Below are 19,291 nucleotides of genomic sequence, written 5' to 3'. Positions count from 1 at the left end.
GTCCTAACTCTTGGCAAGGGAGAAAAGGCTCAGACTCAGCCTTCATCATTGGCTCAGGACTGCTTGGGGAGAGTGGGGGTGGGGAGTAAATTCCAGGCACTTTGGGGTCTTTGCTGGGACAGGCAAAAGGGCTCAAAGGCAATCCTCTGCAGAGAATGGCCAATGCAGGTCATTAGAAGAACATGCAAACACCTGTTGAGGCTTCAAAGGCATCCACAGGGATTTAACCAGACCACAGATCGTATCTGCTCTAGTTCTGTTTTCCACTCTGCCAATGACCATCCTAAAGGAAAAACTCTGTACGCATCTGCCCAATCTGAAACATGGAATATTGTAAAGCAGATTCTCTAGGCAGGGACAGAGTGATTTATTCATTTACACATTATTTATTGAGCACCTACCATATCTGCCACTCCCTGAACTTAATGCTGGGATTTGAAGAACGGTCCTTTCCCTTGAATGTTGTAAGAGTTTTGTTACTGACTTATGTATAAAATGCTATGGGAATGGACCCCAGAGCAAAGTTGGTGAACCCACGGGCCACGAGGGCTACCAAACCTGGACGTATAAACCATTAGGAAAATATAATCGACTCCATAACAGATTAAGTCAATTAATACTTATTCAATTACTGAAGATACAATACTTTTAAAAATCACAGCTTATAAGCAAGTGCATGAGCAAGAATAACTTTCAATGTTCCACACCAAATTACAGTATCTGCAATGCATCTGAAGCTAATTTTTTAAACTCTTTTTAATGTTTATTTATTATTGACAGAGAGAGAGACAGAGCATGAGTGGGGGAGGGGAAGAGAGAGAGGGAGACACAGAATTCGAAGCAGGCTCCAGGCTCCGAGCTGTCAGCACAGAGCCTGACGTGGGGCTCGAACTCACAGAGTGCGAGATCATGACCTGAGCCAAAGTCGCACGCTCAACCGACTGAGCCACCCAGGCGCCCCAACTAATTTTATAATCAAAACCAAGAAGATCCTAAGGTTTGATGCAGGCTCTCATACTTGACCCCCATGAGGGCCATGGAAGAGCTGGCCCAGCTACCTAACATGTGTCTCTGTCCCCTACAGAGGGCAGCTGAATGGGCAGCCAGGCTTGCAACAAGAGCAGAAATGAGAACCTCATGAATCAGGAGTCAGTTGTAAGTGGGGGAGGTGGAATACCTTTTCCCCCTTGCTTCACATTCTCTAATCAGAAATCCTTGAGCTGCCTTGTTTTCTACTATAAGTTCAGATATTCTAACAATCAGTGACTTTCAAACATAACTTCTGGCAACAGATTCTGAATCATCCAGTTTCTACAGGAGGAAGACACCTCAAAGGATCTAGCTGAGCAGTGAATGGTTAACATATCAATGACTAGTTGGAACTGAGCTTGTGGATGAAAGATGAGCTTGTCAAAGCCCTTTTGTGACATGGGTCACAAGAGCAGCTGGAGGAAAGCAGAAAATACAGATTTAGATTCTGGAACAGGACTCCAGTAGTCTGAGCTCAAGGGCAGGGTTTGAGGCTCATTCAGCTCTAGATTCTCATTTTAGGGCCTAGAACAGTGCATTGCATACGGCAGCTTTTCACCTGTGTGGGCAGAATGGAATGGAGCTGAACAGGTCGGTGAGTCATTGTACACCTCTAAGGGATGCTTTTTTGCCAACCACATAAAATCTAATTCCTTAGCTCGATCAGATTTCCATCCACTGGCTTCAACTTGGTTATCTAGTTTTTTTCTTCCAAGGCTCTTCAAAAAGAATAAAGCAAGGTACATGTTGTGAGCTGAAATATTTTTGTATAGTAAGTGCAAATTTTAGTTGATACTTGAAATATATTGCTGACTTTGAATAATATCTTTAAAATTGAAGTTTGTGGGGTTTTTTTAAGGTTATTTATTTTGAGAGAGAGAGAGAGAGAAGAAGAGAATGAGTGGGAAGGGGCAGAGAGAGAGGGAAAAAAAAGAGAATCCCAGTCTGCAGGATGTCAGCACAGAGCCTGATGTAGGGATTGAACTCATGAACCAAGAGACCATGACCTGAGCCAAAACCAAGAGTTGAACAGTTAACCAAATTGTGTTCTGAGTCAGGGACTGTGGGAGGAAATGAGATACACTCTTAGTTCTATAGTTCCTCTGGCTTTACTCTGAACAGTAAGTCCTTGTAAGGTCTAAGACTAGGCCTCTGAGGGGAATCAGTTCTTCAGGACTGTGTGTGAGGTGAGCCTTTCCCTCCCTTTCCTTTTGCATTTCTTCATCCTGCTCCTCCCTCCCCTCCTGTCTCTGGAAGCCTTACCTTATGGCATATGGTGGTGACAACTTCTTGTCATTAGTAAGGAGTTTGCCTTCGGGGTTCACGGGATGAACTGTGTTTTGCTTCCAGCCACAGGGGATCAAGAATCTGCTGCCTTCAGATAGAAAGGATCTGAGAGTCCTAACGTCCCAATGTCCCAATGTAAGTTATCTACTCCTGAGCACTATGGCTGTGCAGCCTGGAGGAAGTCATTCCTACTAATGCTGATGTGGCTTCTCGCACCAGAGATCCTTTCACCCTTGCCCCACTTCCCTGCTACACACATAAACACAACTGGCGACTCTTCCACACGTGGGCCTGCAAGGGGCTGGCTAAGCCACAGGAGTGTGACTGGCTTTATCTGGCTTATGGACATCTGACAGTGGATCCTTTGACCTTTATCAGTTACAGATCCTCTGGGAGTTAGGGTTTAAGGCAGATGTGATTATTTTCTCTGCAGAGCATGTCCTCTGGTGGCTGAAGCAACAGCTCAGTACTTACAAAACCTCAAGAGTATCTAATACAAACTTTGACCTGGTGACTCAATTATCTGTATGGTGAGCAGGCCAAATGTCAGCATGCACACCACTAGGGCTCGGAAGCTCATGAACTGTGGGCCATTTGTGAACAGTTGTAATGATTAGAAGACTTTATGTTGGGGAAGCCTGGGTGGCTCAGTCGGTTAAGCATCCAATACTGGGTTTTGGCTCAGGTCATGATCTCACCGTTCATGAGTTCGAGCCCCACAACGGGCTCTGCACTGACAGTGCAGAGTTTGCTTGGGATTTTCTCTCTCTCTCTCCCTCCACCTCTCCCTGCACTCTCTTCCTCTCTCTCTCTCTCTCAAAATAAGCAAGTAAACATGAAAAACAAAGACTTAATGTTGAATGGAAAGAATGTTCATTAGTAGAAAGGTCTCAGGTCTAGCTAGTAAGGAGAACTCTTTAGCCACATACTAAGCAAAAACAAAACAAAACAAAACAAAACAAATGAACCCACACACGTACACATACACATGCACGGGCACACATGCAATCCACTCAAAGAATGGACCAACCAGTTTGACTTGATTTATAAGCTCTTCCAGGCCAGGTGCACCCCTGTTTACATCTCCATCGTCAATGCTCTGTGCATCCCTTCTCTGCCTCTCTTCTTAAGTCATTGATTTCTCTTGATACCCCACACAGGATATATTTCTCACCTCTCTTGAATCTTTTCCCACATTCTGTCCTTCTGTTCTCTGGCCTAACAGGTGCTCACCACCCAGCTCTATCCCCCATTCCTTCCACCTGGTTAACTTCCACTCATCTTTGCGATGTCGGCACAGATGCCACTTCCTTCAGGAAGCTGTTATCCCATTCATTCTGAGTTCTAGATCCTTTTTACTTAGGCAGATGCTCACTTGTCTGTTTCTCCTAAGCAACCGTAAACTCCCTCAGGATAGTGAATTTCCTTTTTGCCACTAAATCCCAAAGGCCTAGCACGAATGTCTGGAGTATCTGTTGTTTAACATATAATTACTGAGTAGGTATTGAACAGAGTTGTGATGGGTGTTACATTTTTGTGTCTTTGGGCTGTAAGTAGCAGAAACCACAAACGGCAGCAGCTTTATTAAGAACATCTCATTAAGTTTGGAACAAGGTGTCTGGAGCGAGTAGTCCCAGGTTTAATGCCATGGCTCAGTGGTATCATAAGGATCTAAGCTCTTCTATTCTTTGCTCTGCCATCATTAGCATGGTGATTTTCATTCTCCTTATGATCGAAAGATGGCTGCCATACTCCAAGCATCACATCCTCACCTATCGCTTTCAAAGGAAGGGAGGAAAAGATAGAAATAAGCTATTTTCTCTTTTTCATCAATAGGTTCATCTTTTCCAGAAGACCTCTGTCCCTATTTGTCTTTCTTTTGCATGTTACTGTTGAGAACTGGGTCACATGCCCACTTTTAGGTAAATTGTGACTCCTCCTGGTGCTTTCAGCTGAAGTCAGACTGCTCAGACAAAGGAGCTATTCTTTTAGCAGAAATATGAGTGAATAGTGGATGGGTAAGAAGTAAGTGACAGCTGCTCCTCAAGTCTTTGATTACGTTTTACTAAAACCCAGGACAACTTTCTCCAAATCTGAGCTCTACCTCAGATTGGTAACACTTAAAATGCCACATTTGTGATCACATATTTCTCTTTAGTGTGGGCACTTCAGCAGCCTCTCTGGCATGCAAAGCTGTAATTATTTGTTTCCATCAACCACTTCCTCCTGGGCCAGAGAGCACGTTGGATTCTCCTAAACTTCAAGGCAGCATTGGTTCCCTTGAAGGCAACCAATGACTCTCTTAGGCAGAAGAGAGAGTCAAGTGTCATCCTCTGTAGTCTTCACTCCTGGTAAGTTTTCTTCCATAGCCAAATTGGCAAGGATTTTGCTCAGTGGACTAGATGCAATAAAAAGAAAAAAAAAAAAAGATAAAATTCTTTCTTATGAACAACTTAGAGTGGATCCCAGTGCACCTATTTTTTGATAAAAATATCAAGTTCAGTGGTAATTATACAATTGTGGAAATTTAGATGATATCCCCAATAATCAGCCTTTCTAGCTCCTCCTGCATTATATGCTTATCTGAAAACTTTTACAAACTGAAAAAAGAAAGTGAAAGGAGTCAAATTATTATTAGAAACTTCTTTTTTCTTCATTAGAGTTACAATAATGGTGACGATGATTATCTTTTATTGAGTGTGACAGGTGCTATTGTTGATTTTTTACAAATATCTTAGATCGTCATATCAACTATTTAATTATTTTTGACACTTTATATATTAGAAACCTAAAATTCAGATTTTAAGTGATCTGCTCAAGCTCATCAGTAGAGCAGGTACTAGAGTTCAAGTTTTCCTGATTCCAAAATGATTGCTACATTCTCCATCATGAACCCAACTCCCCTTCCTTAGATTCTCATTGTCACCCCAACATATCCATATCCCGAAGTTCCACAGGGTTTTTATTCATCTCTAACTAGTTAATCTTTTTGCCTTGGGGTTTTAGTGAAGGGGCCATTCTCATTCATTGGCTGAGATACTTACGGGCAGTGCACGAAATTATTAATCTTTCTGGTTCAACAACTTAAGTAGAGCCTATCACATCTCACATCAGCAAATAAACACCAGGGAGGGGGGGAAAAAAAAGAAACACACTAAGCGGATAGATGAATGGGCCAATCCTGTGGCTGAGGAGAGTATTTCCTCTCTTTTCTTTGTTAGCCTAATAGGTGAGGATTGTGGTAAGAGATTTTAAAAGCACCTGAGAAAGCAGTGACAAGTAGTGACTGCTCTGAGTTCACATAAGGCTCAAGCAGCTTTGACTTTTCCCCAAAGAGTTAGTCAGGAGGGACCCTAACAAGTCTGGTTTAGATGGAGGAGAAGAGTAAGAAGGACCACCGGGCTCTGCTCAACCAAGGAGAGGAGAATGAACTGGTGAGTCTTCCCTTTTTTGGAGTACGGACTTCTCAAAGTATCTGAGGCTATGGGTAGGTGCAACTGTAGTGGTACTGGCTTTAGGAACTGCAGAGATTTAATTATTGTAAGGCTCCTTGAGATCCAAGGGCACAATTTTATAGTTGGGGAACGGGCTGAGAAGACTGTCTTCTAGATGATGGAGTTCTTGCCAACCCCATATGCATCAGACAGAATGAACTTTCCTTCTTAGACATTTTGTGGAGTATTCAGTGTATATCCCACATCGTGCTCAGGAAGGGGTCTCCCCCTCATCATCTGGGTCTCCATCTACTTGGACAAACTCAAGCAAAACCTGAAAGTTTTTTGTTAATTCTTATGTTTTTGGTATATCTGCATTACTGAAGCTCGGTGTGCTTTGGGTTGAAGTTATGCTAAAAGTATAGAGAGGTTTTAAGCACTAAGTACTAAAAAAAGAGAACATTGTGGCCTGGTATTAAGTATATATATATATATTTTAAAAAGTTTTCACTTCTCCAGTTCTCTTTCCCTACTGCCTCTTCTACCAAACATATAGCCATCTTGAAAAATAATCATTAAAAGCTTAGAAACTGCAGGGTCTGTTTGGGATTGACAAGTTTACATTTGTTATTTTAATTGATGCTTAGAATTCAGTGATGAAGGACTTAATCCTATTTCATAGAAAGAAATCTGAGATCAAAGAGGTTAAGTAACTTGTAAAAGGTCTTCTTCAGTCTACAAGGGACAGGCTGGAAATCGAGCCCCCTTCTTCCCCCTTCACACTCCATGCTATTCACACTGCAATAGTGTCTGCAGGTAGGCAATGAGAAAGGAGAGGAGGAGAATGGGGGCCCAGACAGAGATGGAACACTGGAGATGGAAAGGGCCCATGAGATGTGGGTCACATAGCAGAAGGGTGTCAGTTTCCTGCTTGGTCTTCCAGTTCCCCATGAGATCTGTGGGAAATCCACACCCACCCTCTCTCCACACCCTTCTTTGTTAACCTAATAAAAATAAGTGATTTCACGTACACCTACACTGTTCAAGAAGGCAGTCCCTGGTCATACATGGTTCTTGAATGCTAGCAAAATAGTGGGACAAAAGTGAAATGTGCTCTATGTGTAACATACACACCAGATTTTGAAGATAGTGAAAGAAAAAAGAGTAAAATAGCTCAATAATTTTTATATCGGTTACACTTTGAAATGATAGTTTGGATATGTTGGGTTACATAACATATGTTATAAAAATTGATTTCATCTGCTTTTTACTTCTTTAATGCGTCCACTAGGAAATTTCAATTACAAACATGGTTCACATCAGCGACTTCTATTATACCACACTGATCTGGACAATGGTATAATGCTTCAAATCTTGAAGGGATTCAAAGAACTAAAACCTGCTTACCTGTATTCACTACTAAACAGCTCTGTGCCAGTTTTGATGTTTTTTTCCCCAACATGTAGATGACTGTTCATGAAAATCTTTGGCTGCTCTTTATTTTTTCTCTAACTCTGTGATGTATTTATAAAGTCTTTAGCCTAGTACTTTAATTTTCTGAATCACGTGGGGTGCATAGGTCTCTCTCCTTAGCCAGGCATGTATTGAGGCACACAGTGTGCATGTCAGCCGTTGTTTCAGGGTTCTCTTAGGCCATTCGTGCTGCATTTGCTTTCTAAAGGTGGTCTTGATTCTGCCTCTGAGACACAAGAGATGCTTTGTTCACATGAGTTGCAAAGCCAATCTTTCCACTGGTGCTCTCCCCCTCTTTACTGACGCCTGCCAACTAAATGTCAACATTACAACTGGGAGCAGCTCCAGGGGAGGAAAGGGCTACTTGGTGTGGAAGATACAGTTTTGACAGGAGAGCTCTTCACTTCACATTAATTTGTTTTCTGGGAAACAGTGAAGGATTCCTGGACTCTAAGACCACAGATCTGGGCTTTAGTCAAGGACCTGCTGTTAACCACGAGTGTGGACACCTTTTGGGGCCTTGCTAGTTTGCCTGAAAACAGTATCACGTAACCCCTCTGATTTGAAAGTTTTGCGAGTGCCATATATGAAATGTGGAAAGTGCTGTGAAAATATAAGGAGTTCATTTACATCCAAGGAGGCAGGACTTACTATGGGAAATTTGCAAATAGTAAGTGAAATTAGTATTGGAAATATCCTCCCTTTGTCTGATTAAACTTGGGGAGTGATAATTGTTTGAGAGCTACCATTACGAAACCAAATAGTATGTGATGAATTAGTAAGAAAAATCAGGTTCTTGGGATGTCTGAATTATTTTAATATATTTTTAAAGTTTATTTATTTATTTTGAGAGAAAGAGAAAGCATGAGTGGGGGGAGGGACAGAGAGAGAGGGAGAGAGAGAATCCCAAGCAGGTTCCACACCAGTATGGAGCTCAATGCAGGGCTCAAACCCATGAACCATGAGATCATGACCTGAGCAAAAGTTGGATGCTTAACCAACTGAGCCACCCAGGTGCCCCTGAATTATTTTAAACAACAGCATGTACTCCTCATCTTTAATTTAAACACACACACACACACACACACACACACAAACCCTACTCAAAGGATTAAAATTGAAAATCAAAAATCACGCCCTATTGGCCTCTTTCGGGTCTTTTGTCAAAATTTATGTTAACAGCTTGGATGAAGGCAAGCTTATCTAATCTGTGACTGATGCCCCACTATGAGGGAAAGGTAACAATATAGGCGACAGAACCAAGATTCAAAAAGTTTTCTAGACTTGATTGTAAGAGAGAAATTGACAATGTGGTGTAACAGGCCTCGGTATTGAGTTTGTGTTTAAAGTTATTCTCAAACTACAAGGTGGGGATATCAATGACTTGGGCTTCGTAGCTATGCATGAAAAAGTAATTAAAGTGCTTTATTTGGTCATGGCTGAATTTTTAGTTACCACTATGATATAGCTATAAAAAATTAGTACTTGGATGTCTCACTAGAAGCCCATTCAGCATAATAGAAGAAATAACAGTTCTATTATAATCTATAATATTTAGGAAACTTCTAGGGAGTTATATTTAATTCTAAGATTCAAACAAGAAGTATAGTGTATTTAGAGGGATATCTGGATTTCACAAACAAGAATCATTTAAAATGGTGTAGCCACTCTGGAGAACAGTATGGAGGCTCCTCAAAAAATTTAAAATAGAGCTACCCTACAATGCAGCAATTGCACTACTAGGTATTTATCCAAGGGATACAAAAAGGCTGATTTTAAGGGGCACATGCACCCCAATGTTTATAGCAGCACTAACAAAAATAGCTAAAATTATGGAAAGAGCACAAATATCCATCAACTGATGAATGGATAAAGAAGATGTAGTATACACACACACACACACACACGCGCGCGCGCGTGCGCGCGCACATGCACACACAATGGAGTATCACTGAGTGATCAAAAAGAATGAAATCTTGCCATCTGCAATAATGTGGATGGAACTAGAATGTATTATGCTAAGCAAAATAAGTCAGTCAGAGAAAGATAAATACAGTATGATTCCACTCATATGTAGAATTTAAGAAACAAAACAGATGAGCACAGGGGGAGAGAAGGAAAAATAAGATAAAAACAGAGAGGGAGGCAAACCATAAATCTCCAAATTCTACTCCTGAAACCATTGTTACACTATAGGTTAACTAACTTGGATTTAAATTAAAAAAAAAAAAAAAAAAGAATCGTTTAAAAGGTATTGGGAATAGTTACCCAAAGAATAATCAAGGCACTTGTCTTCCAATAGTTGAGAGGCTGATGTGGAGAACAGAGTATAAGTTGGCAGAATCCAGCCTGATTTATTTTCATTACAGGACAATTTCTTAACCATCTTTGGTGGCAGAATCTTAACATGATACCTCTCCATTGACTCTTCCCCTTGTATAATTCCCTTCAGTTGAGTGTGGTGGGACCCATAAATATGATGAGCTGTGACTCCTGTGACTATGTTATGTTGTGTGGCAAAATGGATTTTACAGATGTAATCAACATAGACTCAGCTGAGTTAATCAAAAGGGAGATTGCCTAGGTGGGCCTGACCTGATCAGGTGAGCACAGAAAAGAGCTTGTGTTCTTTCTAGAGTTATGGATATTCAGAGCATGATAGGGGCTTGATGCAAGGGAGCTTTTTCCATTGCATCTTTGAAGATGGAAAGCTCTGTGTGGTAAGAGCTCTGAGTGTGTCTAAGAACTGAGAACTGAGAGCAACTTCTAGCTTACAACCAGCAAGAGAAGGGGGGGTGGTGGTCTCTCTCTCTCGGTGCTAGAAGAAACAACTGAATCCTGCCAATAACCGTGTGATCTGGAAAGAGGTCCTTGATCTCTGAAAGGAACACAGCCCAGAGGACACCTTGATCTTTTTGTGAGACACTGAGCAGAGGATCCACAGTCAGACCCCTAACCCATGGAAACTGCGAGATAATGGATTTGTGTTGTTTTAAACCACTAAGTTTGTTATGTGGCAATAAAAACTAATACACCACAGCTATCCAACAAAGGAAGGTATAGCCCTATAAATTAGTGAGCAGCCTAACTTTGGTAGCCTCTAGATGCTCATTGTGAAGGATGGTCTATAGCTATTTTTGTCAGGAAAGGAATTTGAACCATATCATTTCTGAGATACCCCTCTTGTATTATCGATGCCCTCATTTCAGGAATAAAATTTAACAGAACATGCCATGTTGTCCCATGTCCTGGTCTAAGGCAAATTCTGGCTCTCGAAATGGCCTCTGCTGATTAGCCCATGCATCTCATTACTTTTTGACTCACGCTTTCTGCTTTTTTGCTGTTAGCTGCATCAAACAAAAGTCCTTACTTGCACTTTTACTTCCAGGAAGTAGCACTTTTGTTAGAGTGCTACATTTATGGGAATGTCTGGAGCTGAGAGTGATAATATGTTCATCTCTTCGGTATTGGGTTTTGATTCACACTGCTAAAGAGGAAAGGGCCTTTCTTATTCCAGAAAGAAGCGTACAGGGAAGACTTAAGAGGTTGACCTATTTCAATAATTATGTTGAACATCTTTAAGACTCAATTTTTTGATCTACAAACAATAATTTATAAGTACTGTGAATAATAATATCTATTTTCATAAATAATTACGCCTATTTCATGGAGTAGTTGTGAGGATTGAATGGTACCTGAGTAAGTGCTTGAGAAAGGTTAGCTCTGATTGCCAAATGCAGACAAAAGAGAAAGTGACCCAAGACATTGTCTCCCCCTGCTCAAGGGACACTCCATGCGTAAACACAGGACAAGATATATGAAACTATAACTAAAATTTCTTGTTAATCAGTGATGACTAACACAAATTACTACATGCAGCCAAACCAAAGCAGTAATAGAGGGGTAAGGAACAATGACTATACTGACATGATCCATTAAGTGGGGCACCCGGGTAGCTCGGTTGGTTAAGCGTCAACTCTTGATCTCGGCTCGGGTCATGACCTCACGATTCATGAGTTCGAGCCCCTCATCCAGCTCTGCATTGACCGCGCAGAGCCTACCTAGGATTCTATCCCACTCTCTCTCTGCCACTCATGCTCTCTGTGTCTCTCTCTCAAAATTAACAAGTAGGCTTAAAAATGTTAACATGATCCATGAACCAGAGATATTTACCCTAACATTAAAGAAAAGAACCTGGGAACACGGCAGAGTTGGAGACAAGAGAGCAGAGGAGAACCTTCACTCACCTATCACACAAAGGAACACAATTGGGTCTCCAGATAAAGATGACAAAGGGTAGATTGTGAATAATGAACGGAAACATGGTGCTGTGATTGCTGTTTGAGAAAAAGGACAAACACGATGAATTCTTGGCCCATAAAAGGACTCAGAGGTATCATCTCCTTGGCCATGGTTCAAGGGAAAGTTTGAGGCCTGCCCAGAAAAAGCTAACTTATTCTAAGGCTATTGGAGCACCTCTGCATGGAAGGGCTTAACACTTCACAGCAAAAAACTGGCGTTGCCATTCCCAGAGGTAATTAGCGTACTGAGAATTATTTATGTTATGTCTTGGTTGAGTAAATACTGACTTGGTGCTGCGAGAATGTGAGTTTGAGTAAGTGAATGTGTTGCAAACTGTAACCCAGAGACCCATTCTAAAAGAGTTGAGTCACATACTGCGGTGCCTGTGCATGGTAAGTACGCAAGAAATATGTAGATAAGTAGGGACGCCTGAGTGGCTCAGTCGGTTCAGCTTCCGACTCTTCAGCTCCAGTCACCATCTCACAGTTCATTAGACGGAGCCCTGCATCAAGGCGGAACCTACTTGAGATTCTGCCTCCCTCTCTCTGCCCCTCCTGCACTTCTTCTATCTTCTCTCTCAAAATAAATAAAAATAAACTTTAAACATTGCTGAAAAGAAATATTTAGATAAACACATGAAAGGTGAGCACAAGAATAAAAGCGTTTACAAAAATGCAAAAGGACCTGTTCACAACACCAGTCATGCACAAATGCTAGTGCTCTAGATGCAATGAAAATTCAGGAACAAAAATAAGCAGAGAGCTGGGGGACTGTTGCGCCCCAACTAAAAGGAGCTCTCCAAAAGAGGACTCGGGGGAAGAGACAATGTTTAGATGAAGCTGCACCCTGTAACTCTCCTTTCCTGCGGAATTTGGCCAATCTTAGTTCCATCTCTGATGGTAATTATAAGACCTACTTATTTAAAAAAGAAAGGAGGGGCGCCTGGGTGGCTCAGTCGGTTAAGCGGCCGACTTCAGATCACGATCTCGCGGTCCGTGAGTTCGAGCCCCGCGTCGGGCTCTGGGCTGATGGCTCAGAGCCTGGAGCCTGCTTTCGATTCTGTGTCTCCCTCTCTCTCTGCCCCTCCCCCGTTCATGCTCTGTCTCTCTCTGTCTCAAAAATAAATAAAACGTTAAAAAAAATTTAAAAAGAAAGGAAAATGATTTTAAAAGTGCCTTTTATGCACTAGAACTCCATATTGTATGTTCTCATTTAATCCCCATGAGCTAGCCACTCAGATATACATTTTATGCTGGGAAAATGAGGCTCAGTTAAGTAACATATGCAAAGTCACATTACCCGGGGGGGGGGGGGGGGAGGATCCCCTATTACACGGTTTTCCTCCTATATGAGTGAAGATGATTGTACTGTGTGTGTGTGTATGCTCATATATATATACATATATATGCATATATATATAATACATATGTACATATAATTTCTAATGCATGATTCATATAATATATATTATATATTAGTTGCTAAGCTAGTTAGTTTTTCAATCAATTTGGCGTTTATCTTAAAGCTCTTTCCCAGTTTCATGTATCACAAAGGTGAGCAGTTTACTTTTTGGCCTGGGTTTGACTTCAATTTTGACAATTCGTGCTCTGTGGGAAAAGCAAAAATTCCACTTAAGCCATTGGATCAATCACTTTTAGAAATACAACTTAACGGTTTTCTCAAATAGCATTTAGTTCTGAGTATTGCCTGTGGTCAAATCATTTCACAATGACTCCAATGGGACTAGCCGTTTTTAATCTACTGAAATTTTGTTGACCTGTGTATTACTCAAGCTAATATTAACCGTTAATGTATACTACATACTTGAAATGTTTCAAGAGCCTTGCTAAATGCTTTGCATGCATTAACTCATTGGTTTCTTGGAACAAACCCGGAAGATACTGATATTTTCCTTTATGGAAGGGGAAAGTGAGTCATCAGAAGAAATATAGTGGGTTGCTCAATGACTTATATGGGGTTAAGTGGTAGAGGGATGATTTGAACGGAGTTTTCTCATGCAGCCACAGTTTCACATGAGGAATCTAAAAATTTAGTGAACTTAAATCATTTACCCAGATCATATTAACTAGTAAGTGATGGAGCAAGGAGCAGAAGCGAGAGCTTCTAGAAGGCAATGGGGTGGGGTATAAAGAACAGAGGCTCTGCTGTTAGACCCGGATAGGGCTCTAAATTGTGCCCTTTAGCAGCAACCTCTGTTGAAAGGCACGTGCATATTTCATTGTTACTCCGAATCCAGGCTGCTTCCTTTTGTATTTTGGGCCAAGGAAAAGACCATTAGAAATGTGGTACCTCTCCTGGTATTGGGAGCATGGAATTCTAGTAGGAAACAAAAAAGTGAGGGAACATTACTGGCAACAGAGACTAGAAATCAAGTCTATATGAAGACGGCGCAACCTTTGTGCTATTCAACTCACTAGTAGGTGGTAGATCCGGGTTCCTCACCCTGTGGAACACAGCCGCTTCCCATTACCAACCTTGTTTCAGTATCTCACAACTCAAAACCAAAAACTCTCTCCACCTTTGGCTGAACCAATTATCACATCACCTGCTAACGCTGATTGAAAGCTTCCTTTGTGCTCAACACCTTCCACCTCTATTACTCTTCACAACTATGCTTCCAGGTGTGTGCTGTTATTCCCTACGTACAGAGATGGAAACTGAGACTTAGAGAAGGTAAGTCCTGAGGTCACACAGCTTATAGGTGGCAAAAGCCACTTTACCGCAAGGAACTACATGTAGTGCGTTTGAGGTTCCGATCCTTCCTCTCTCTGTTCCCAATGTCTTTACATTTACGAGGCCTCTAGATTCTACTTACCTTCCTCTTAACAGCACACATATTCCTTCCTCTACCCTGCACTTCTTAGTGGATTTTACCCACAGGTGTTCAGTACTTTGGAGACATCTGAGTGACTCTTAACTGCATCAGAAGACTAATCATTGAGAACACTGAAATTATACTTGAGATTAATTGGTCAAAATGGAGACATACACTAGGATAAACTCAAATTACACAAATATTGGCAAGCTGACTGAGAGGATTTGATTAAAAAGAATGCCAGATGAAAGAATGATTCAACCGAAACTTCAAGTCCCACATCTAGCTTATAACCTTTGGGAAAACAGACATGATAGGAAGTTTACCAAGGTTTATGAGGCCGATTTATCAAGGAAGCAAAAATACTGTTTCTATTCATCTTTGCTCAAAGAGCTACATATTTCTGAAAGTTACTGTGACTTTTTGCTGTTATTTTCTCTTTCTCGATATAACTCCATTAAAGTAATTAAAGTAACTTCCACCAACTTGGAACAGGGTGTCTAATAAACACCCTCCCTTTATTACTTTTTGTTGACATATATAAATTCAGTGGTGTCAACAAAGTGCACTGATCTTAAACAGGCAGTTCAATGACTTCTATTATCAGTTATTTTTGCTCATTTCCTATAAATAGAATTGTGTCTTGATTTACCATCCTTTACTCGTATGTGAAATTCACATTTATTGTTTTTCGCATTAAAAGTTACATTAAAAAATTATTTTGTAGTGTTATGTTATATGAAAACACAATATTTATCTTTCTCTTGTTGATGTACCTTTAGATTATTTCCAATTTGGGACCTTTATGAATAAAACTGATACAAATATTCTTGTGCAAATCTTTTGGCGAACATATACAATTCTCTGTGTAAAAATCTAAGAATGGAGTTACTAGCTCATAGAGTGATCCTTTCTTTAGCAACACAGTTTTTCAAAACATTTGTACCAATTTACACTCCCCCAAACAATGTATATGAGTACCATTGCTTCACATTTTTATCTACACTTGGTATAATCAGTTTTTTTCCATTTTAGCTATACTGTGGCTATGTCATTGTGTCATTTTATCATTGTTGTGTCATTTTAGAGTAAGTCTTCAAATCTGGTGAAGTCTTCCAACTTTGTTCTTTTTTTAGGATTGCCTTGGCTATTCTGGCTGTGATATGTTATTGTAGTTTTATTTTGCATTTTCTTAATGACATGATATTGAGCACCTTGTGGAATATTATCCTGGAAATCCTCTTTTGTAAAATGACTGTTCAAGTCTTTTGCTCATTTTTTATTGTGTATACATTACATTTTTTATTGATTCGTAGTCATTTGTGATGTTTCCAAATATGATTCTTTTTTTATACATAGGTACAGCTAGTATCTTCAGAGACCTTTGGATAAACAGAAGCTTTTAGTTTCATTAAAGTAAGATATCTTTTTTTATCTTTTTTTATTTCCTGTTTAAGAAATATTTTCCTACTTAAAGTTCATGAAATATTTTTTCTATGTTTTCTTTCATATGATCTATTGTTTTAGTTATCACATTTAAGTACATGTGCCACCATTAATTTGTGTATGGTGTAAAATGGGGGGAAAACTCATTTTTCTAGCACCGTTCATTTTGCTCTAGCAACTACCTATTGAGCCAACCATCTTTTCTCCTACTGAATTGTAATGGTTCAGTTTTGTAAATGAAACGATGAAATATCTTTGAGTCTCTTTCTGGACTCTCTATTTTTTTTCTTTTTTTTTTTTTCATTTTTGGCTTGTATTAGTAGGAATTTGTAGTAAGTCTTCACTTCTGGTAGTGTAGGTCTTCCACAATTGTTCTTTTTGAAAATTGTCTTGATTGCTTTAGGTTCTTTGTACTTCCATACCGATTTTAGAATCAGCTCCTCAATTACCACACACACACACACACACACACACAAAATGATGTGAGTATGAATGGGATTGCTCTTGGCTAACCCTCAAACTTAATATATCTCTCCTTTTATTTAGATCTGTGCTTTCAGCAATATTGTTCAGTTTTCAGTCTAGAGGTTTGTCTAACTTGATTAGGACTATTATAAGTATATTGATTTTTTTGGCTTGATGATATTACAAATAGCATTTAACTTCATTTTCAAATTGCTTGTTACAAACACAGTTGTTTTTCTATATTGACCCAGTATCCAGCAACCTTGACAAATTCACTTATTAACTTGTATAATTTGTACATTATTTTGGATTTCTTAATAATTATATTATCTACTCACACAGAGAGCTGTACTTTTTTTTTTCTTAGTTGACATGTAACATTGTGTAACGATGTAACATGTAACATTGTGTAAATTTTAGGTGTACAAGTTGATTGGTACACTTAAATACTGTGAAATGATCACCATCAAAGTGTCTGTTAACACTTCCATCACTTCACATAATTACTATTTATTTTTTTGTGGTGAGAACATTTAAGATCTACTTTTTTAGAAACTATCAAGTATATAATATAGTACTGTTACTTATGTTTCAATTATAAATGTTACTTTTTCTTGTCTTATTGCACTGTTAAACTATCAGAACTGTATTAAACATTAGTGGTGATTATTGGTAATCTTCTTTTACTTATAACTTCATAGGGGGAATATTCAATATTTCATTATTAAGCATGATATTAGCTGAAGGATGTTTCTGTCTATTCCTAGTTTGCTGAGAGGCTTCTTTGTTTCCTTGTTTGCTTGTTTCCTTCTTTCTCTCTCATGCATTAGTGTTGAACTTTATGAAAGTATTTCTCTATACCAATTGCTATGACGTTATAAATTTCCTCCTGAATGTTAACATACCAAAATTCATTGATTGATTTTCAAATTCCTGCAATCCTAGAACAAACTCCATTTGGTAACAACATATTACCTTTTAATATATATCACTGATTTAGCTGGATATTTTATGATTACTTCATCTATGTTTCTTACAGATCTTAGCCTGTAATTTTCCTTTCTTTTAACAAACGTTATCGGGTTTTGGTATATGAGTATGCTAACTTCATGAAACAAGTTGTGAGCGTTTCCACCTCCTCTACTTATGAAGGAGTTTGTGCAAAATTGATATCACTTCTACCTTAAAGATTTGAAAGCATTCACAAGCCAGTTGGACTTGAAGATATCTTTGTAGAAAGCTTTTAGTTACACATTAATTTTCTTTAAGAGCCATAAAAATATTGTGATTTATTTCTGAATTTATCAATTTTAGTTAACTTTTAAGTACAAATTCAACATCATTGAATTTTTCCATTGTAGGTCTGATTTCTATTTTATTCATTTCTGCTTTTTTTCCTGTTTTTCTTTATTATTTCCTTCCTTGTACTTTTTAAGATTTAATTTGCAGTTCCTTTCTACAGCTTCTTGATTGGGAGCTTGTTTCATTGATTTCAAACATTTATTTTCTTTTCTTACATACACATCTAAAATTATATATTTCCCTCTAATCATTGTCTTAGGTTCATCCCACAAGTTTTTATTTGTCAATTTCCATTTTTATTCAGTTCAAAATACTTCTTAATGGCTAATGTAATTTTTCACCTGACTCTATTACTTAGAAATACGCTATTTGAAAAAAATTTCAAATCATTTGGGAATTTTTAAGTTACCATTCTGTTGTTAATTTCTAGTTTAATTATAATGTCATCACATTTTATGTTCCAGAACGTGGTCAGTTTAGGTAAATATTTCATGTGTACCTGAGAAAAATTTGAAGTATGCAGTTTGGGGTTAAAATTTTCTTCATTTGTTAATTAGGTGAATAGGGTTGTTCATACTTCCTGTATTCTTATGGTGGTGAGTTTTTTGTTTTTGTTTTTGTTTTGTTTTGTTCTTTTGGTGTACTGGTCTTATTAGTTAGTGAGAAAGGGGTGTTAACATCTCCCATGATGACAGTGGCTTTAAGTGCTATTTATTGCTTTACAAAGTTTGAAACTTAGCTTATAAGTGCCCCCAAAGTTAAAATTGTTATTTCTTCTTGATGAATTGATTCTTTTGTTTTAGATTACAAAGTGTCCTCCTTTCTCTCATATTTATTATTTATTTATAATTAATTATTAAATATTTTTATTTATTTTTAAAGTCTATTTTCTCTGAAATTAACATAGCTATACTAGTTCTTTTTTGTTAGTCTTTGCATTGTATATTTCCCTTTCTTTCTTATTTTAACTAGTTGCTTCTTTGTATTTAAAGATGTCTCTTGTAAACAACATATAGTGGGTTTTTTACTATCTCTGACAATCTTTGTTTTCAATCACGGTATTAATGTCATTTATCTTGAATGTAATTGCTGATATTGTTGGGTTAAAGATACTGTTTTCTATCTATTCTATCTATTCTTTATCTTTTTTTTCTTCACTTAATGCTATAAGAATGCTCACATTTCTGCATTGACTTCATAAATTTTGTTTTTAATGGTGCCACTATAGTCCACTGTTTTGAGTTCCACATCTTATGGAGCCATTAGCTATTAATTGGTTCTTCCAATAACTTTTCCTATTACAGATAATACTGCACTGAGCATTGTTATACACATCACTTTCTACTTTGTGTATTATTTCCTTAGGGTATATTTCCAAGTGTGGAATTACTGATTCCAGAAATAGAAACATCTTTACAAAATCTTGATATAATTTGTCACCTTGCTTTCTCTAAAGAATTATTCCAATTTTAAGGTTTTAGCAGTATGTAGTCATAGTGATTTTTTTGCCATCTTGCTGGCCTTGTCAATTCTGTTTTTAATTTAAAAATGTTGTAAAGAAAAGAACTGAAGGGATATCAGAATTATGATTACCAATGCCATTGTAGTATGTAAGTGAATCAAAAAAGGGAAAGGCATTTGTGATGGGCTTTTTCAACCTATGAGGTGGCCTAAAATTCCAAACCATTCTGCTTCTATTTTGAATACTTTGGCAATA

The 19,291-nt window shown here is 38.6% G+C and overlaps 1 protein-coding gene across 2 annotated transcripts in view; it reads left to right on the top strand.

The window, feature by feature from the left end:
* The first annotated feature begins 4,950 nt into the window (after positions 1 to 4,950).
* Positions 4,951 to 19,291, top strand: part of LOC131512337 (probable cation-transporting ATPase 13A5) — a 116,578-nt gene continuing 102,237 nt past the window's right edge. The window contains exon 1 of one of the 2 annotated variants that reach the window (XM_058730857.1): positions 4,951 to 5,750. In XM_058730857.1, coding sequence (XP_058586840.1) covers positions 5,688 to 5,750 — 63 coding nt within the window. In that variant the 5' untranslated portion in view covers positions 4,951 to 5,687. The remainder of the gene's footprint in view (positions 5,751 to 19,291) is intronic. The other variant, XM_058730856.1, reaches the window with a different exon arrangement.

Source organism: Neofelis nebulosa, chromosome 5 (assembly GCF_028018385.1).
Source record: "Neofelis nebulosa isolate mNeoNeb1 chromosome 5, mNeoNeb1.pri, whole genome shotgun sequence".
NCBI classification, from domain to species: Eukaryota; Metazoa; Chordata; class Mammalia; order Carnivora; family Felidae; genus Neofelis; species Neofelis nebulosa.
This window is presented reverse-complemented; position numbering and strand designations above follow the sequence as displayed.